The sequence below is a fragment of the Eptatretus burgeri genome, chromosome 6 (genome assembly GCF_056783735.1).
Source record: "Eptatretus burgeri isolate ZD-2024b chromosome 6, Ebu_testis_v1, whole genome shotgun sequence".
NCBI lineage: Eukaryota > Metazoa > Chordata > Myxini > Myxiniformes > Myxinidae > Eptatretus > Eptatretus burgeri.
The window spans coordinates 71,144,586-71,166,752 of NC_140966.1; the positions used below are offsets into that span (position 1 = coordinate 71,144,586).

The following is a 22,167-nucleotide window of genomic DNA, read 5'->3' on the forward strand; positions in this document are numbered from 1 at the left end:
TCCATTTATGTCTATTCTTAATGACATAAAACACCACGCAAAATACACTACACAAACACCACACAAAACATGTGCTGGTGAGTGTCTGCAATCTCTGATTGCTCTTTTTCTTGTTTCTCTATGTGAAGCCGCCTTTCAGATAAATATGGCTTCAGGGTGTGACATCACTGGCGAAATCGAAAATTGACACTCTTGGGCTTTTTTGACACTTTGTGATGAGCAAAAAAAATTCAAAAAAAATTTCCCTTCAATTTACATTGTGATTAATGGTTTTCAGAAAAAAAAAAAAACATAAAATTATGTTTGGGCTCCCCTTTGAACAGTGATTCACACCACAATCCATTCCTCTTCAATATATCTCAATCCAATTTCCATACTAATAGCCTCACTGGTTATTTGAGCTGTCCTTGACAAAAATGATTAATATCTATTTTATTGAAATGTAATGTGTTCAGCATGGAGAGTCTTTTTCTTCCATGTTGAAATGTGTAGTATCTAAGATAAATGTGTCTAAAATTAATGATAAATCATTTGTAGGAGCTGAGAGATGACTTTTTAAAAACACAAATCTGTACACAGCCTGTATACCATGGGTAGTAGGTTTAGGCATGGTGTAACGACAACCTCACATCTTCAAAAGCAACGAAAAGGAACATTTTTCTGGATCGGCCGATTTGCAGGATTATTTCAGGAACAGGAATAGGAACAGGAACAGGATTGGATATCAGTGTTTCTGGTGGCTAAATGTATTCTTATTTCTAATGATGCAGATGATATAGTTGAATTATTGTGGGGCATATTCATCTCAATTTTGCCCTCATTTCATATCAAAATTGCTTAATTATTATGCTGTTAAAGTGACATAATTTAACAATTCACACACACTTAATTCCAGAATTTACTTGATATTTATGGATTAATAAACAGTTCTTACTTTCATTAAGTTTCTACCAGTTCTTTGGTGGTTTATTTGAGGTTATTATCCGATGAAATTTCAGAGGAAATATTGTTGGGATTCGAATCATGTATTTTATTCTTCCACCCTCAATGTGATTCACCACATTCAAAGTCGTCACTGCCAGGAGTAAAATTTTTCCTCAAGATTTTCTCAATCCACAACTTCCTCAAATTTCTATCCTTTTAAACATCTCCAAAAGATATTGGACAACAAGGTCCAACGCATAAGCTCCTGTTCAACTTGAGTTCTGAATATTTGAGAAGTACTTGTATTATATTTTTGACATATTTCAACTTTACCTTTGCTTCAGCTCAGAATGTCATGTACTATGACTTCATCACATTATTCGCAGCACTATCTTCTTCATAAATTATGCATTTAAATGTTAATTTGTGCAAATAATTATTCTGATAACCATAACTGAAAATTTAATTATCCAAATACAAGAACCTCTTCATCTTGTGTTTCAATCCTGTCAATGGAGGATGTTACTGTGTGTTAATTTTTTTTTTTTTAAACGAAGTGCTTCTTTCTTTCATCATCCAATGCTGATATGTTTACATTGTGTACCAGCTTTTGTACTACATTCGAAATGTCAATTTTATTAACGATATTGGAGAACTTGTGAATTTTGATGAAAATGGAGATCCACCTGCCCGTTATGAGCTGCTCAATTGGCAAATGGACTTCACAGGCAATATGCATTTTAAGGTCGTTGGAGCCTTTGATTCTTCACTTGCACGAGAAAATCAACTAAGGGTTAATGAAGCTGACATCAAGTGGTACAGTTGGAATAACCAAGTAAGGCTTTTCTACCAATTCAGATACAATATCACTGTGTGCTGCATCTTCAGTGCACATCAGATAAAACAACAGTGGCAAAGCATGGTGTTCATTCATTACCTCAATTTAAGCTTCACAAATACTAATGGGATAGCTCAGGGAGGATGGTGAAGTTCAAAGTGCCACATTGATCAGTCCCTTTTTGAGTGACTCACGCAATTGGGTGAAATTATAGACTCACAAATCAGGATTTATATCATACGTATATGATGTAATACCTCAGTTCTATTCAGAAAACAAAGTATTTCAGGGCTGCAATATCTTTATAAAGGACTCGAGGTTCATGGATTATCAAAACAACAGGGGGGCATAGGATCAACAGACAAAACGGCACAAATGAAAAACAGGAGGACAACAAGAATCGGATGCACCACAGTACAAGGAGAGGGAATTTTAGAAGGGTGAGAACAGGGTCTCACAGGGGGTAGTAAAACTCAGTCATGGAAACGGGACAGATCATAAGGTGGCAGTTGGTAACAGACTTGATGTCCTGTTGGGAAAAGCTCATCATTATCACAAGTGCCAGTCAGGAAAACAGTTCCACAGGCAATAAAAGCGGAGAACGAAAGAACGGGAGTGTGTGATGTACCGTATTTGATGTATTTTTTTATATGGGCTCTAAGGCGCCTGGAGGAACTGCGACACAAATCACGCACACATACAGACAGATACATCACAAACACCAAACTTGATTTTCACACAAACACAGCCACTGAGAAGAGGGTAAGTGACATCACTTCCCAGAGTACTTTGGGTACCAGCGACGTCACCATAATGACATCGCTTTTTTCTCTGTACTCAGCAGGACAAGAGAAAAGGAATTTCCTCCTCCCTATAGATGCCAATATATGGGTTATTGGGGAGGATAACAAAGGAATGTGTGACTTAACAAAGAAACGTGTGACATCTTCACTAAAAAAATAAAAACCTTGGTGGCTTAATGATTCGTGTTCACTGTGAGTCTGGGAGGTCGGTGGATAGAACCCTGCCGAATTCATCATAAAGGCTTTAAAAATGGTACATGCTACTTTCTTGCTTGATGCTCAGCATTTAAAAAGGGGATAAAATACAGAAAAACAACCATAAGTTGGTCATAATAGCACAATCTTTGATGGGCCTTTAAATTATATTATATTTTAGGAATTGCCCCGATACAGCACAATTAAGTGTGTGTGTGTGTGTGTGTGTCTGTGTGTGTGTGTGTGTGTGTGTGTGTGTGTGTGTGTGTGTGTGTGTGTGTGTATGTGTGTGTGTCCAAGGCATAATTATTTTACCGTTTGAGTTTTTCACATGAAATTTTCAACAAACCTTCAGTAACCAGAGAATATGGAGGAAATAATGAATAATTGGGTGAAATGGTAAAGTTACAGTGAGTAGAAATAGGCTTTTTCAGCATGGGCAAAGTGTGAAAAAAACTTTCATGTGAAAGTGGACAAATCCCAGCCCCCGGCAGGGGGAGTAGTGTCAAAAGGGAGGGCTATGACGAAGTAATGTGTACCAGTTTGAAAAGGAGAAATATGAGTGAGCGTAAGCGAGCCAATATTGTGACTTTGAGAAATGGTAGACATTGCTGCGTCAAAGCCTCCCTTTTGATACTACTCCCACCAATCAGAATGTTACCAAATTTGAGTTCCAACATTAGGCCAGGGCTCAGATAAGCTACAGGTCCAGTGGTCATTTTTTTTTTCATTGTTTTATTCACGCTTTAAAAAAAACATCAGGGTCTAAGGGTGTCTGCACGGAGTTTGAGTGACTGTTGTTCCTGATCCAGGTGAGCTTCAGGATGCACAGTCCTATTTTTACCATATTAGCTTTTGTCATCCAATTTTCGACAAACCTTTTTTCGGAGAACACCAATTAATAAAATGTACAATTTTATTTTGTTTGCTTTTAGCTGTTGTTTTCGTCAAATTTAGTTTGAGTACAAAGCGGACATGGATGGGTTTTCATTTTGATATGTTTTCTCGTTATTATCACAAAGAGTTCTTTGCAGAATGTGTTTGAACTTGGAGGATCAGGACAATCAAAGAGGGTGAGGGTCGGAGGAGCAAGACCAGAATAGTACCAGAAAAATACTGTAAGGTCACCAATGAGCAAGAAGTAGATCTTGAGTCTCTGAATTTAGTAACAAAGCAATTGCAGGGTAATTTTGATTGGGAATTCCAGGGATTCTTCCTTGATTTGATTTATTGCAAAGTGCTGGAAACAAACAACCTGCAACCGAGTAAAGTATACAAAGAAATGACAGAATAATTACAAGTTTCAGTAATTACAGATTTTCATTAAATTTTTCCTACATTGACCTCATTTTATTTCTGTGATACATTTTTTGATTGAAAACGACAACCTCAAAATGCATCAATATCCAAGCACTCAAAAATATCCATTGTGTTTTTTTTCAGGTTCCTATTTCCATTTGCAACATACCATGTTCACCAGGAACTCGCAAGTTTGCCCGTAAAGGAGAACCATTCTGCTGCTTTGATTGCATTCCTTGTGCTCCTGGGGAGTTTTCTAACACCACAGGTAATAATTAGTTAATGATTTGGCAGATTATAAACGTTATATTTTCATACATTTTTCAAAATTGTCATTGAGTTGTATGGATGTGTCGCTTTGTGCAGCTTTTGCCGAAAAGTAAGAACACTGAAATTTCGTAAATTTATTAGGAATGGGCATGGAATGTCAATTGGAGGATGAAGGGAACAGGATTCAGAAAGGTGGTTCAGCAAGTTGCATGAGATACATTCTGCTTAGAAATGAATTATCATCAGAAGACTTTCCTTCATCCATTTTTGGGCAGCATGTGTGTGCAACTTGTATCATTTCTCGGGTATAGCTGTGATGCTGTTTCAGTGCTCCTTGTAGGTCAAGGCATAATAACTGAGAATTTTTCAGAGTGCTCGTACACACAATTGTCCATTCTTGTAAAATGCACCTTTGAGTCGATAACATCCTCGAGATCAAGTGTTTCTTCACCTTTTTTGTTACCCTTAGAGTTATTCAGGGAAGTTGAGATTACCCCATCACAAAAATTGTTTGAAAAGAAAAAGGCAATGGATAATTTGATGGTTTTATAAATAAAACAAACTTTATTTAATGGTTTACAAAATTGAAACAAAGGATCTCTATATCGCTAGTCCAGCTATATTTTCAGCTCAGCCAATTTAAACAATGGCAAACGGAGTTCAACCAGTCATCATCAAGTTATCAACCATCAGTGTGATGGTTGAAATTGTTTCTCCCTTATCAACCTTGCGATGTGCAGCTCCATCACAGACAAAGTGCATCACATGTCACAGCCAATAAACAGCCGTTTTCTGGCCTTTGTCTTCATCACAACTCTGGCCAAAAAGCTTGTCTTACGGTGGTACATCATTGCAAATGGAATCAGCACTTTGAGGTCCCTGCCCAATAGAATGGGGGTAATATTTCCTAGTTTTCCCCAGAAGGTGGCCAGGTCCTGCTCCTAAAAGTATGTTTTCAATCCGACTTTTCACGCAGAATGAGGGACTCAGCTTTGGTGGTAACATTTTCATCTTCAATGGCACGTTCTTTCACGGAAAAAGGTCTCGCAATTCATGCATCCTTCTCTCTTCAGGGAAGACCAGGGAAGTAACTCCTTACTGTCTTCTTCATGGTATTCAGATGCTCATTGATATCATCAATGATTGGATACTCGTCTCCTTTCATCTCAGTCAGGAGAGTTGTCAATTCTTAGAATATGGAAGTGTCATTCGCTGTGTTGGTAAAGCTCAATTTTTCGAAGGAAACTAGCAACTTCGTCTCAGCTTGCAGGAATGCTCACCATATTTCCCTGAGCAAATTCAAGGAATTCACCTTGGCAAAGAAATCTGCAAGGTAGGCAACCTTCAAGAGGAATACTTTATCCTTCACCTTCTCATGCAGTTTTGCCTCCTTTGCAGTTTTCTCGCTTTCCAGGAAAATTTTTATCCTCTCAAACAACTCCAGCACATGGTGGAAAACTGCACTATGGGACAACCACCACACAGTTCAGTGTGGAACATAAGCACGGTGAAGTTGACACCCATTTCTTCACACAAAACTTTTTAAATTCTGTAGTTCATTGCACTGATTCTTACATATAAGATATACCTTAACTTATATACCTTAACTACGTCTGAGAACACATTCAGGAGACCAGAAGGAAGCGTCTTCATGGCCAATGCTTAAAGATGAATAATGCAATGTGTAAATTGGACGTGTAGGGCAGTCCTTTCCACAAAGGACGAACCCAGATGTCTTTGATCATCCGCAATCTAAAACCATGATCTTTTATACCCTTATTAACTCCACCCCAATCCCTCCTCCTTCCACAATTCCAGTTTCCCCTCCTGAGATTTTCCTTTTATATCCATCTTGTCTACCTCGTGCATCCTCTTCTGCCCCCCATTCCTCGCCACACCCATTGTTTGGCCAAGTCTAACTATCTTGGCCTTCAACCATGCTGTTGGGGTGTCCTCCCTTGCTCTACTGTTTATTTTGTCCTGTTGCGTCTTAACCCATTCAGTGTACTGGTAGTCGCTCTTCCACAAGCCTTGACTATGTATACAAAAAATAGGACCACTGGCATGTCGCTTATCTGGGCCCTGGCCCAATGTTGTAACCCAAATTTGGTTGAATTCTTGCTGGTGGGTCTGGAGAAGAAGACTTTGGAAGGAATTTATGTGATTTAAAAATAATTGACTAAGTCGGCCATTTTGACACACATCCGGTTACGTGATTGGAATGACTTCATCCCGATCCTTGTTTAATTTTAATTGGAATTTAACATCCCTATCCTGGCCTAATGTCATAACCAAAATTTGGTATTATTCTGACTGGTGTATCAGGAGAAGAAGATTTTGGAAGGAACTTGCGAGACCGCAATTTTGACACATTTTCGGTCATGTGATTGGCATGGCCTCCACAATTTAACATCAGGACCCTGTCCTAATATTGCTACTCAAATTTGGTAGCAATCTGACTGGCGGGTCTGGAGAAGAAGATTTTTGAAGAAATTTACTGAGTTGGCCATTTTGACCCACTTAAAGGCATGTGACCGGAACAAGCTTTGCATTTCCTCTTGCCATTCAGGAGAGGAACGTTGCTGCCATTCAGCTGGATCGGCCCTGAGGTTTGGCAGGAGAAGTCGAAAAAGGAGATGGATGGATGGATGGATGGTGCGCAATGACAATACCTTATCTGGAGTGTAAATTCCAGATGAGCTAAAAAAAAAAATACTTGGAAACTCGAATGAACTGCCATTCTTGACAGTGCTCTATCGGTGTATATTCAAGCTAGCTTTGTCCACTCCAGCCCTTGCTTCGTGACGAAGTTCCCCCAACATGTTGAATACATCTTCTCCACAAGTGGTAGTGGCAAGGAACTCCGAGAACAAATACTGCTCCTTTTTCGTCATCTTTCAAGCTGTGGACGAAGACAAACAACTGTGCACAGGAGGAAATGTCTGTCGATTCGCTCAACTGCCCTGCAACTTAAGGAATGGCTTTCACTTCTGCGACTACTGGTCCAAAATGTCCTGGTTCATATCGAAAATGTGACTTTACAGTGTAGTTTGAGAGTGTGATCTGCTTCTTTTTTATTTTTTTTTTGCAATTGTTCCTCCCCAAGTACAAGTTTCGTTGTTTCAATCAAATATGGATTAATCAGATGTTCAATGATTGTCTGAGCTTTCTTGCATTTTGCAAGATGGAAAGTAATGTGATATGAAGCCTCAAGAACAGCTTCATTCTGTCTGACAAAGTGCCCTGTTGAATCAACCGAAGCCAATTTCAGAATGCTCTCCTTCTGTTTGAAGAATTCAACATCTTTTCCAACAAACTCTGCGTGTCTTCACTCAAAGTGATCCCGCAATTTACCAGGCTTTATGCTTTCAGTGGTCAGGACCTTGGAGCACAGAAATCATTGATGCTTTTCAACTGATTTGTCAATAATACTGGTGAAATCCCCACTGCAAAAAAGCCTCCTTACACGAACATTTCTTGCCAGAAGCTGTCGTTCATGAACCTGTTCCTACACCTCTGGGAAAAAAACGATCATATCAGGATTAGTCAATACATTACATTAAAATTAGATGAAGAGCACCTACAAACATCATTTATGAGGATGAGCTGGCTCGCGGGGCTTCAGTCGAACAAACTCAAATTAAAAACATGATGATATAACACTGTAGTCACGGAGTGTTTAGCATGCTGAGTTTACATCCACGAACGATAATGTGGAACCTGTGTTTCCAAATATTAATATTTGATTAATACCGTACACTTTGATATGTTCAATATATTTCGAGTCAGAGGCCTTTTTTTTTTCCAACCTCAATTTACTGAAATACAAGTCCTGAAAAACTGGGGGAGGTACTGCAACACCAAGTGTAGTCACACCCACAATGACTCATTGTGCTATTATGCCTCGTCCTCTGAAAGCAGTAGCCAATTAGCAGCAGCCATGTGCGTGAAGTGCCCTTGCCTGAACATGCCCCTGCAGGTCACTTCCCGCAACGATGCATTAGTGTTCTGAATGTTTTTTTTTCCCAGAACATAAATGAAAAGGTACCCAAAATTTTGAAAAATTCCCCCCAGCAACGCAACCCCCTCCCCCCCCCCAATTTGCTACCCCTCAAAAAGGCAGAATTACACCCCCAGCAGGTACTGAGTAATTATCTCCATGTTAAGAACCACTCCACCAGAAAATGCTGGCAGATGGAATGCCCTGTCTTAATGTCCGATTTGACAGATTGCATCCTGACTGGCAAACATCCTATCTGGGGGACTAAGGTTCTTATGACAGAGGTTGGCGCAATTTAATTCCCTCCCTCTCTCGAGAGGTTTTTACACCTTGGGCAAACGTCGTATGAATATGCTGAGATAGATGAATGTGGTGTTTCATGGGGCACACATACCGGAAGTAAAAAAACATATAACGACAAACAAATCAGTCATTTCAGTCCAACATATGATTATCTTTTGAAACAGTCGCTATGGTTATGTAACAGTGGACTGAAATAAGTTTGGAGGATATCCGATATAAATAAGTTTGGAGGATAAAAAATGTTGGGTTTCCGGTAACATGCTGCTCAATGAATGGGGAAGGTAAGTAGGGATTTATTTTTTTGGGGGGCGGGGGGATATTATTTTTGCACGTGTTGAAATGGAAGTAGTCCAGTATTTCAGATTCTACATGTTTCCAACCATTATGTGTATGTTGATAGTTGAAAAGATATAGAATCATGAACTTTAACATGTCCTTTGTGAGACACCAAATTAGGGGTAAAACAGTGTTGTGTGCACAAGTCAGAGGATTAAATGACACCAATTTCGTATCTCTGCAAGGTTTCCGACAAACAGTGAATCTGGTCTCAGCAGTGATAAAGACAGCATATCATTAACATGGCTCAACAGGCCACGTGAAGGAATTGAAGAAAACTCATCTCGCTCTCATCATCCCTGAAAATCTTGTATTCAGATATATAGACCCTTTCCAGTTGAGAAAATCCTAGATTACACCCTTTGGGGACATCCATGAGGTATATACTCATCAAAATAAGAAATTTTGAACCCAAACCCACCCCCAACTAATGCACTTTCAATTTAATCTGCAGAATCCATCAACATAGCAATTGTTATACACCTCCGCCCCCCCCCCAAACATACCATCCTCTCTTCTCCTCCTTTCTCCCCCTCCCACTCTCCCCTTCCTCTTCGCCTCCTCTCTTCCTCCTCAACTCTGCTTCCCACGCTCCCTCTCCCTGCTACCCCCGACTCTTCTCCCACCCCTCCCCCCTGTATTCCTCTCAACGAAGCGTTATATACAGCATTTGGGCCTCATATGTGATTTTTCCCAAACATGTCTTCAGTTGTCAGGTCAGGTCGAGTATGGGAGCATGCACCAGAGAAGCGCGTCGCTGTATCCACTTCACGCCAGTCCTCGAGGGGCCTCCATCTGGCCTTCGCCTCGGCAGATGCTTGGCCCATTTCCATCTCCTTGAGATGCCGATCAAACCTGCTGAAACCACGAGGCACGTGGTTGGCCCATTGGCCTTCTCCACTCACGAGACTCCCTTACTGAGAGAATATGGTTAGCAGGATCAGCATCAGGAAAATGACCCACATGTCCATACAGCCGCAGCTGATGCTCATGGACTATGCAGGTCACAAATCTCATTTGAGTCTCTCTCAGCAACCGCTCGTTGGACACAAGATCCGACCAGCGAAAGCCAAGGATTCTCCCAAGAGACCTGGTACCAAACGAATTAAGTCTCTATCTCAAATCCCAGGTCAGAGTTCAAGTCTCACATCCATAGAGCAAGACTGCAAGCACAAATGACCTGAAGACTCGGACTTTCATCCTCCCGCACAGGAACCGGCAGCACCATACCTCATGATCCAGTGAATCCATAACTCCACATGCACAACCCAGACGTCTGTTGACCTTTGGCACAGCCAGTAGAGACATGAATATCACTGAAAAGGAAAGTGAAACTCCCCATGACCTCAACATCCTCACCACAAACAGGCACAGACAGGACAACAGCACCAAAGATGTCATTGAAACCTGGAACTTTGTTTTGACCCAGGAAACCCATAATCCCAGTGGCTCAGACTACTCATTCAGCACCTCGAGGGCCACCAAAAGGATATCTAAAGTCTCCACAAAGATGAATGCATCATCTGCGAAATCAAGGTCAGAGATCTTGACATTCCCAAATGATGCATCGCAGCTTAATCTCTCCGACATCCTCCCCAGAGTCCAGTCCATACAAGTGCTGAAAAGTGTGAGGACCAGTACACACCCTTGACAAACTTCAGTAATAACTGGAAATAAGGCAGAGATGGTATCACCACATCTCACAGCACTCTCAGTACCAGAGTAGAGTTCAGACATCAGATTGATCCATTTTGGTGGCACCCCACGAAGACCAAGAATCCTCCAGAGGGTATCCCAATTCACTGAATTAAATGCTTCAAAGAGATCAACAGAGGTTGCAAGCAGCCCCTGCCGAAACTCTCGACTGCGTTCAGTGCGGAACCGAAGAGCAAAGATATGGTCAATCATTGACCTATTTGGTGGAAAGCCTGACTGCTCTGGACGCTGGTGCTCAAGCAGATGGTGGCGAACCCTATCAAGAATTATCCGAGAAAACACCTTGCCTGGCAATGAGAGCAGCGTCGCCCCTCGGAAGTTGTTGCATTCTTGGTGATCACCCTTCCCTTTCCAGAGAGGGACAACAAGGCCCCTCATCCAATCAATTGGGATGATGCCTGTGTTCCAGGCAGAGCACAGAGCTGCATGCAATGACACGCGTGCAGCATTTACACCAGCCTTGAGAAGTTCGGCATGGATGCCACAGATCCCTGGAGCTTTACACCATTTCAACCGGTTCACCGCAGCCTGTGTTTCCACAAACGAAGGTGGACCACAGTTGATTGGAGGATCAGCAAGAGCGATTGTAACACCCATGACATCTAACTCGACAGCTGGTGGATCAGCCTGGTACAGCCGCTCAGAGTTGCCGGCCCAGTGGGCCTTCACTTCAGACTCCTCTGTCAAGAGCCTACCACCCTCCGCTCTGACTACAGTCCACCAAGGGATGGGCTTGGATGAACGCAATGTGCGAATTCCCCTCTAAGCAGAACGAGAATCACTTGACCACAGATGATGCTCCACCCCCTCACAGATTCCTTGCACATCGGCCTCCTTGTCCACCTTCAACACACATACAGTTTTATGCCTCAGCTCCCTGAACAGTTCAGCTCTGTCAACCAGCCTGGCCCTGTGACTCTGGTCAATGGTATCCAGTGTCCCTTGAGAGACAAAATTCTTTTTCGCCCTACGGTGAGTTCAAAGACGTCCACCGGCAACATCAAAGACGGTTGTCTTGAAGGCAATCCACAACTCTTCAGGATTTACCAAAACACCCAGACCCCCCAAATCTCAACTCAGCCTGTTTGCAAACTCCTCAGCTACCCTCTCATCCTTGAGCTTGCCAACATCTAGCCTTGGTTGGGATGATACCATTCTCCTGGATTTATGGTGCAAATTAAGAGTTGCAACAACAAGCCAGTGGTCAGTATTGAGGAACTGAGCACTCCAGTAGACCCTGAATTTCTGGATCATCCTTCAGCGACCATCAATGAGCACGTGGTCAATCTCCTTTGCTACACAACCAGGGTTGGAATGAGCTTGTGGGTGCTGAAACCATGAACCAGCCACCCGAAGTCCATGACTTTTTGTAGTCAAGGAACTTAGTGTTATTATGGTTCATAGTTCCAGACCCATGGGGACCAACACACATCTCATGACCATCCCTATCAGTTCCAGGCAATGCAGTGAAATCCCCCAAGACTAGAAGTGTATCTCGCCTGGGGCACTGATCACCCGCAGACTCAAGCATGGCATAGAATGCGTCCTTCATGTTGAGATCTCTTGCCTCAGTCGGAGTATATACAGAGACCAGGGAAATGACACCCAAGGGGTGACGAATCCTTTGTCTAATAACACGCTCATTGGATGGTGTTACCTCAATTATCATTAGAGTCAGCTTATTGGACACAGAAACAGCAACTCCTTGGGCATGGTAACCATCAGATAAACCAGACCAATAGTAGGTGTGACCACCCGCCATGATCTCGCCATAATCCTGTCTCAAAACCTCAGAGAGTGCTGCAATACCGATGTCCAAACGCTTGAGCTCAGATGATGACAGAGACATGTCATTATCCTCTCTTAGGGATAGGACATTTCAGACACCCACCCGAAGGGATGCCTCAGGTTAACCTAAGGAGACCACCATCCGGTGGACGACACCTCAGCACCACTCTGACACAATCTCTCGTAATCTGACCCGGGGATGTTACCCCGTGGTTTCCCTCCTATCATCAAAGATTGGGGGTCCCGAAGGCTTTGCCCCAATCCCATCATCCAGTGAGCTGTCCTGCGAAGGGAAGCTGCACATGAGATACTCCCATGGAGTGGGTTTTCAGATTTTTTATGCTTCGAGAATGTTTTGCGGAATGAAGGGATTTCCGGTGGCCGGAGTGCAAATTCTGCCACCAACCTCTGAATCAGAAGTAACCCAACTGCAGGAGGACGTCCGCAGACACAGTTGGGCACTAGATATGGATGGCCGTTGGCTCACAAGGAGCTCCTCCACCCTTTGACAGGTTTTGTTTTTAATCCTGCTGGATGTCCATATCCAAACACCCTCATCACCAGGAAACCTGGTGGAGATGGTTTAGTCACCGACAACCCGACCATGGAACAGGTTAGAACAGGTTTACATGATACCTGCAGCAAGTCACAGATATGATCTGGCTTGACTTGACAGCGATCATTCGATATTTCAATTCTGACATATGGTATTGCCCCCGACAACATTATACTCCAATTGTGACCTTTATTCGACACATAACCCCATTCCTAATGGTCGCTTGCATTGTTTATCACTCACCTTGGGAAAATTTGTTGAAAATCGGATGTATACATGGATACCTCCACATGTGTATCGGCTAAAAGATGTTGGTCCACACACCTACCAGAAGTTAAAAAAAAATATTACTACAAATTAATCAGTCAATTGCATCTGATAATATTGGCATAATGATAATGACAATAGCATGATAATAAAAATTAACAATTAAATGGTATGAATTACAATCATATTAACATGCCGCCATCCATTCGTCACGTGAAGAAGAATCAGGACATCGAGCATTTCACATTTGGAGCACATTTTTCCATTCAAAATAAAATGTTGGCAATCGTGATAATGTGATAATAATAATAATAATAATAATATTAACATGATTACAAAACAATAATATCAATCAATAACAACAGTTTTAACAACAACTTCCGGTTCTGTGTTTGGGACTTCCGGTTCTGGTTTTGGAGCGTCGACAGGTCTCCTTCAGGGCTCTCTGCTGACGATATCAGTTAAGTTTCCGGTCGTTATCGGTCCCGTTTTAACTGCTTATTTTCTCACTTCCATGTTACTGTGTGTTCCTAGTTCTATTTTTTTTCAAAAATCGTGCTATTTTGTGAGATTTTGTCGACCATGTCTTACAGGGTGCTTGAGGCCTACTTTGAGGCTTGAGGCCTACCGGTTCCCCTCGGTGTACGATCGTGTTTTGTTTTTTCTCCCCTTTACCTTCAATTTCTATCTTCGCCATGAACGTCCCCCATCCCTCCCAACTAATCACTCGATTTCTTATCTTAAATAATAATAAATAAAAAAACAAACAAAACAAAAAAACGCTACCTTTCTCCTTCCTCACTCACGACTCGATTCTTCTTCTTCTTCTTCTTCTTCTTCTTCTTCTTCTTCTTCTTCTTCTTCTTCTTCTTCTTCTTCTTCTTCTTCTTCTTCTTCTTCTTCTTCTTCTTCTTCTTCTTCTTCTTCTTCTTCTTCTTCTTCTTCTTCTTCTTCTTCTTCTTCTTCTTCTTCTTCTTCTTCTTCTTCTTCTTCTTCTTCTTCTTCTTCTTCTTCTTCTTCTTCTTCTTCTTCTTCTTCTTCTTCTTCTTCTTCTTCTTCTTCTTCTTCTTCTTCTTCTTCTTCTTCTTCTTCTTCTTCTTCTTCTTCTTCTTCTTCTTCTTCTTCTTCTTCTTCTTCTTCTTCTTCTTCTTCTTCTTCTTCTTCTTCTTCTTCTTCTTCTTCTTCTTCTTCTTCTTCTTCTTCTTCTTCTTCTTCTTCTTCTTCTTCTTCTTCTTCTTCTTCTTCTTCTTCTTCTTCTTCTTCTTCTTCTTCTTCTTCTTCTTCTTCTTCTTCTTCTTCTTCTTCTTCTTCTTCTTCTTCTTCTTCTTCTTCTTCTTCTTCTTCTTCTTCTTCTTCTTCTTCTTCTTCTTCTTCTTCTTCTTCTTCTTCTTCTTCTTCTTCTTCTTCTTCTTCTTCTTCTTCTTCTTCTTCTTCTTCTTCTTCTTCTTCTTCTTCTTCTTCTTCTTCTTCTTCTTCTTCTTCTTCTTCTTCTTCTTCTTCTTCTTCTTCTTCTTCTTCTTCTTCTTCTTCTTCTTCTTCTTCTTCTTCTTCTTCTTCTTCTTCTTCTTCTTCTTCTTCTTCTTCTTCTTCTTCTTCTTCTTCTTCTTCTTCTTCTTCTTCTTCTTCTTCTTCTTCTTCTTCTTCTTCTTCTTCTTCTTCTTCTTCTTCTTCTTCTTCTACAACACTTCCATGACCTAATCTGTTGAAAACTCTCTCAAACATTAATAATAATAAAAATGATCTCTTATAATGCTTCATCTTCCTCTTTCACACGTGTGGTACTCTTCACTGTATCATAATGCACGACTCTTCTGCTATTTAAACAGACTGCTCTCAATTCGACCTTTCCTTCATACCTTGCCCAAAAAATCCAACTGTTACAGCGTTTCTTCTCTCCATTCTCTGGATTCACCTTAATTGCATCCATCAAGAAGTGTGTTAAATCTCATCTCTGACCGAAAACTTTTTGAAACCCCAGTTTGCTATGAATGTTCGCTTTCCATCAACCATTCTTTTTTTCCAACTTCAGTGCCAACTCACCCTTCCCACCCCTCACTTTCAAAGCAACCATCCCACTCTTCTCCCTCCAAGCCTCCCTCTCACCTCTCTCAAAAACTCGCCCTCACCTTTCTCCCACCATTCACCCCCTCACTCAGCCTCAAAGTTGCCCCCCCTCTCATCCACAAACTTGCCTCCTTGCACTGCCCTCTCACCTCCATCTCTTCACTCCACCTCCTCAAAACGCTCGACTGCCTTCTTCCCCCTCTCTTGTCCCCCTATTCCCCATCACCACAGAGCCATTTCTCCTCCTCATGCGGCCCCCTCCCCGAGCTATTCTGCAATCCCTCACACTCTTTCAACAACCCTCCTTACCTCCCCCTCATCCCTTGTCCTACCCTCCCCCTCCCCCACCCCCTGCACCCAAAGCCTCCTCCCTTCCCTCTTCATTAAAAGTGTGGACCTCGAATATCCGGGGCCTTCACTCAAACATTTCAGATCTTTACATACAGGTTGCCACTGACAAACCAGACATAATCTGCCAAACAGAAACTTTCCTCCCCCAAGACGTGTCTGACTCCCAAGTATCTCTCTCTGGTTACTCCCTCCTCCGGTATGACAGACCTGTGCCTCGTCCTGGTGGAGGAGTTGCTCTCTTCATCAAAGACTCTATTCCTTACTCTCCATGCACTGCTCTCACTCCCCCACACCCCCAGGAATACCTCTGGCTACGGCTTCCCCTCCAGCCCACCTCATGTTTATAAGTGGACTGTACCGTCCACCTAACAGTGTTGACTCCATCTACACCTCACTATCCGAAAACATGGACCAACTTCTATCTTCTCATCCAAACTCTCGCTTCCTCATATGTGGCGAGTTCAATTGTCATCATGTCAGTTGGCTTGGTGTGGGTTCCTCTCTCACCTGCCATGGCACCTCAGAAAAAGCTTTCTGTGACTCATTGGGACTAACTCAATTGGTCAACTTCCTGACCCGGATCTCAACCAATGGTACTCCATCTCTTCTGGATATGATTTTGATAAAATTTCCCTGACAATATCTGCTGCTCTTCCTCCACTCCAATCGGTTCTTCTGACCACGTCGTTGTCAAAGTGGACATCTCTCTGGCTATTATCAGAGAACCACCTCAGCGCCGTCGAGTCTGGCATTTCACTCAAGCCAACTGTCAGGGTCTCTGAGCAGCCATCACACTTATAGACTGGTCTCCTATCGCTACTTTCTCCAACATCAACTCATCCTGGGAATTCTTTCAAAGAAACTTGCTCTCCCTCATGCACAGATTTATCCCCTCTCGTCTTCAGTTGTCCTAACCTTCTTCCCGTCCTTGGTTCACTGAAATTTGTGGTCAGGCAGTTGTCCTGAAACAACTTGCCTTTGCCTCATGGAAAGCAAACCCAACTGAGGGCAATCTGAGTTCCTTCCATAAAGCTCGGAACAAGTGTGTATCTACCCTCAGGAGAGCCAGAAAACAACATCTTTCTCATCTCAAGTCTGAACTCTCAAACCTCTACCTCCTAAAAATCCTGGTGGTGTCTAGTCAAATCTGTTTCTGGTGTATGTTCCGCCTCCATCCCCTCCCTTACCTCAAACGGCCGCACTGCTGATACCGCACCTGAAAAAGGTGAATGCCTAAACTCGGTGTTTGCAGCTAAATCTTGTGTCCAAAACCCATCACGTTCTCTACCCACCTTACCCAGTCGCACCCAACTGTCCCTGGACTCTGTCCTTTTCTCCTGACAAGGTGGAGAGCTTGCTGTCAAACCTCAACTCAGATTCTGCAACCGGTCCAGACAGCATCAGCCCACGTGTCCTCAAAGCCTGCTCTTCTGTTCTTGCTCACCCTCTCTCTGTTCTATTCACCCTCTCATTTTCTCAAGGTCATCTGCCATCTGCTTGGAAATCAGCAAACATCACTGCCTTGCACAAAAAGGTGCAAAAACAGATCCCTGCAACTACAGACCAATCAGCCTTCTCCCAATCATCAGCAAGGTTATGGAATCCATCATCGCTTCAGAAATTAAATTCTTCCTCTTCGCCAATGGCTTGATTGCTGATCATCAATTTGGTTTCAGACAAGGTCACTCTTCACTGGATATGCTGCTTCTGCTTTCCCAACAATGGATGGTGGTCCTCAATGCCAGACAGGAAATCCGAGCCGTATCCCTGGACATTTCACGTGCTTTTGACACAGTCTGGCACCCTGTCCTGCTCACCAAACTCTCTTCCTATGGTATCCAAGGCCATCTCCACTCATTGCTCGCAGACTTCCTCTCCTGTCGCAGTCAACGTGTGGCCCTAAATGGAGTTCTTTCACCCCCCCTTCCTGTCCAGGCTGGAGTTCCTCAAGGTAGCGTTCTGGGCCCTGTTCTTTTTCTGCTTTTCATCAATGATCTCTCCGACTCTCTGGAAAATCCTCTATATCTGTTTGCTGATGACTCCACCCTCTGCCGTACCATTGGTCATCCCTCAGACCGGCAAGCAGCAGCTTCTTCGCTTACTGCTGATCTGGATAAAATCACAAACTGGTCCAACATGTGGAACATGTCTTTCAATCTGGACAAATCTCACACTCTCACTATGTCTCTTCGAAAGGACCATTTAGAACCCCCCCCACCCATCCACTTTCTCAACAATCCTCTGGAAGAAGTCCTTTCTTTCAAGCTTCTGGGTCTCTCTATCTGCCATGACCTTTCCTGTGAAAGCCACATTTCAATCCTCGCCTCCAAAGCCAGTCGCCGACTGGGAATCCTCCGTCGTGCAAAGTCCTTCCTCAGCCCACCTGAGCTCCTGACCACTTACAAAGCTTTTGTCCGCAGCCTGATGATGTACTGCTCTCCCCTCTGGGCTGGTGCTCCTGCCTCCCACCTTTCTCGGCTTCACACTTAAGAAACCAAGGCATTTCGGATCATTGGCATCTCCCGCAATGAGGCTGAGTCTTTGGGCCTCTCACTCAATCACCGCAGGTTACTTGGTGGTCTTTCTGTCTTCTACCATCTCCTCTCCAGCCTCGCCCCCCCCTGCTCTCTCTGCGATTTGTCCTCACCACATTTCCGCAGGGCGCTCAAGGTCCACCAACAACCCCATTCTGGTAAAACTACCAAAATCACGAATCACTGCTCACCTTCACTCTTTCATTCCTCTTTTTCCCCGCCTTTGGAATAAACTCCCTCACTCTATTCATTCCCATTCTTCCCTCCAGGCATTCAAAACAGCTGTTCACCACCACCTCTTATCACTCCCCATCCAAATCCTCGATCTTTTCTACCCCGATAATCCACCCAAGCCCACCTCCTTCAAATTCCCTGCTTTCCTTCCTGAAAGTCCCTGTAATGTCCATCTTCCATTCCCCATGTTCCCAGTCCCATCCCTCTCCCTTCCACAGATCTAATGTCTCTGTTCCCCACTGTTTTGTCCTTCCCACTCCCTCCCCTCTTGTATCATGCCCCCCTTGATGTGTATTGTGTGTTAGCTCTCACACGAGCTTTGACAAGGTATACAAAAAGCAAACAAACAAAAAAAACAACAATAGTCATATAAATAAGGAGAATAAGATGGCCGAGTCAAAACATCATCAGCTAAGCGAGCGTGAAAAGGTAAGACTAAGGCGAAAAAGACTTTGAATAGAATATAAATCAACTATGCAGAATGGTGTGCACGTGCACATGTACATGATTCCACCCACCCCTCCCCCCTTTCGCCAGCCATTTTTTGGGGGATCAGGTGTTTCTCATCCACAAAAGGAGGAATAAATGAGTAACACTGGCCTGTGGTGGTACAGAATGAGAACGAATCAGCATGTGTTGAAGATATTGTGGACATGCATGGGTGAGCACATGATGTGATGATGGGCAAAACATATTTTTTGTATTATTTTCGAGGCTCATAGAAGAGTAACCATGCAGAACACATAACAAAGGGAAAAGGAGAAAAGAGGGGTAGGAGAGGGAAGCACAAAAACAGCAAGGATCAGAGACGTTAGGATATCTGTGGAAGGGAGAGAGATGGGTCACGGTACACATGGAAAACAAGTTGGACAGACATTCCAGGGACTTTCAGGAAGGAAAACAGAGAATTTGAAGGAGGTGGGTTTGGGGTGCGTTAACGGGGGTAGAAAAGGAAGGGGTGGAATCTACCTGTTTGAGGCAATGATGGATTCCATGACCTTGCTGACGATTGGGAATCGGCTGATTGGCCTGTAGTTGCAGAAATCTGTTTTTGCACCTTTTTAGGTACAGCGGTAATGTTTGCTGATTTCCAAGCAGATGGTAGATGACCTTGAGCACATAAGAGGGGGAATAGAACAGAGAGTGCGAGCAAGAGCAGCAGAGCAGGTTTTTTAGGACCGTCTGATCTGGTTGCAGAATCAGAATCGAAATTTGAAAGCAATCTCTCCACATTGTGGGGAGGAAAGGACACAGAGTCCAGGAACAGCTGCATTCGATTGGGTAAGGTGAGTCCAGAAAGTGGTGGGTTTGGGACACAACATGTAGAAGGCAAACACAGAGTTTAGGCATCCAGCCTTTTCACGGGCAGTGTCAGTTGTGCAGCCATTTGAGGTGAGAGAGGGGATGGAGGGGAAACCTACACCAGATACAGACTTGCCCAGATGCCACCAGAATTTGGAGGAGAGAGAGACAGGTTTGAGAGTTCAGACTTGAGATTGGAAAGATTGTGTGTTAGCTTCCTGGCTCTCGTGAGGTTCCTCTCGTGAGGTGTGTGGTTCCTGGCTCTCGTGAGGGTACGTATACACTTGTTCTGAGCTTTATGGAAGAAACCGAGATTGTCTTCTGTTTGATTTTCCCTCCACGATGCGAAGGCATCATCCTCCTCATTTCCGTCTTTCATTTGAGAGACTGAAATGATTAGGATGAAATATTGGACACAGGGAAATGATCCCAGTATCAGGAGAATAAGAAGAAGAATGAATGCAGGTGGGCAATCAATCTGGAGTTTATGGAGAATGAGCGGATGAGGGTTTCTCGAGGAATACATATGTGAGGTAGCTTGGGAAGAGCAGTGGACAGGGGGAGCAAGGCCAGATGTAAGTAGAAAATAGTCCTCCAACTTGCAGTCAGTGAAAGAGTGACAGTCCTTGGGAAGGCCTTTTTCTCGGCTACCCCAAGAAGAACAAGGAGGGAAGCAGAAGCACCAGACCAGAGTGGGTTGCCATACACCAGGAGCTTTGCCTGAAAGCTTTGCCTGTCTCCACTGCGAGAAACTCAATGTGGCACAGTTATGTTATTATATTGTTCTTGTTGTTCTCCAGATTCTCTTGAGTGCTTTCACTGTGATCATGAATTTTGGTCAAAAAAAAATGAAAACAAGTGTTCTGCGATGCCTGAGGATTTCTTGTCATTCTCTGATCCACTAGCACTGATTCTGCTCTCTTTCTGCATCCTTGGCCTTGTTTTGACCGTATGTGTTGAACTGCTGTTATTTATTCATCGAGAACTGTCTGTAGTAAGAACAATGAGTAACAACATGAACACCCCATTGCTAGTAATGATCGGGGGATGTTTCACCTCCAGTGTGACCTTTTTGGGCCGTCCGGATGATCTACGATGTCGGGTCCGAGAGGCTTTGGTCTCAACTGTTCTTTCAATTACCATTATTTGTGTGATTCAAAAAACTATTGGTTTACTAATCGATGGAATTGGTAAGTAATAAGGACAGACTACTTCTCATTGCGATAGAAATGCCAATCAGTGATTCTTGTTGACATTATATTTCTTATTATTAATGCATTGTTTCATGATTTATTAGAGGGAAGTGAAACCGTGCAACTTGTTACACAAAAAAAATTATTCGTGAATATTTTTTCAGAAACGATTTCACATGGTGGATTATTCCTGGTCGCAAAACACCTGTCAAAAATACTGTTTTTACTCTCACCAACCTATTCTATTTCATGGGTCATCATCGGCACTCCACGACCCTTTCGTAACACATCCACGAGCCCTGGAATCATCATTTTGGAATGTGCTGGAGCAGCTCCTGCTTGGGCAGTGTGTGGTTTGCTTGAAGTTGCATTTCTTGCCTCAATCTGTTTAGGGTTGGCATCGAAAGCTGGCAAAATGCCTTTGGCTGTAAATGAAGCGAAATTTATCTCCTTCAGCATGATTGCTTTCTTCCTCCTGTGTTTCTGCTTTGTGCCGGCGTACTTCAGCACTCAAGGAAAACTCTCTGTTGTTACACAAGTATTCTCAATCATTGGCACAGCTTTTGCTTTCCTTGGATGTATATTTTTACCAAAATGTTATCACATCTTCAAGTGTAAACGGCATTCCTAAATATTACTCAGAGATCAATCTGAAACATGTTATTTGGTTCATGCTTTGGAAATTGATGATAAAGTGAGAGCTGATTAATGGAATTAAATGTGTACTTTGAAGTAATATTTCTTCAGGCATTTATCCCACTTTATTGCAAAAGATAAATCGAAGCGCATCTCGATGAATGTGACCATCAGTCAAGTGTATGCTTCAACAATATAGGTAAATTAAATCAAAGTTAGCCAGAACTGAAATATAGCATGCTGGGACTATCGTGGCATTTTTGTTTGTTTAAAAATGAAAGGGATTTCAAAAGATTAAAAGCATGTGGAAGAAATGAGTATGAAATTGAAAAATGAAAAACTTTTGGACAAAGCAATACTGTAATGATAAATAAAGGGGCAAATGCAGATATATTGCTGATGAGTGATTTCTATCCTCAAGAAATGCAACAATTCGACGGACCAAGATTGAATTCAACTTCGAAAACAATTATGTTTAACAAATATATCATCATTCTTTTGAAGAGACAATAAATTTTATAGAGTGAGATCGAGACATGGGTGTAAATATGGATAAGT

General features: G+C 42.7%; 1 protein-coding gene across 1 annotated transcript in view; it reads left to right on the forward strand.

Annotated features, from left to right (window-relative positions):
• The window catches only part of LOC147025024 (extracellular calcium-sensing receptor-like), a 108,413-nt gene extending 86,465 nt beyond the window's left edge, over positions 1 to 21,948 (forward strand). Inside the window, exons 6-14 of the mRNA XM_085887061.1 lie at positions 1,532 to 1,740; positions 2,425 to 2,524; positions 4,204 to 4,327; positions 4,426 to 4,438; positions 5,070 to 5,226; positions 5,306 to 5,549; positions 5,711 to 5,836; positions 20,581 to 20,970; positions 21,138 to 21,948. Coding sequence (XP_085743187.1) covers positions 1,532 to 1,740; positions 2,425 to 2,524; positions 4,204 to 4,327; positions 4,426 to 4,438; positions 5,070 to 5,226; positions 5,306 to 5,549; positions 5,711 to 5,836; positions 20,581 to 20,970; positions 21,138 to 21,604 — 1,830 coding nt within the window. The 3' untranslated portion in view covers positions 21,605 to 21,948. The remainder of the gene's footprint in view (positions 1 to 1,531; positions 1,741 to 2,424; positions 2,525 to 4,203; positions 4,328 to 4,425; positions 4,439 to 5,069; positions 5,227 to 5,305; positions 5,550 to 5,710; positions 5,837 to 20,580; positions 20,971 to 21,137) is intronic.
• Positions 21,949 to 22,167: the final 219 nt, after the last annotated feature.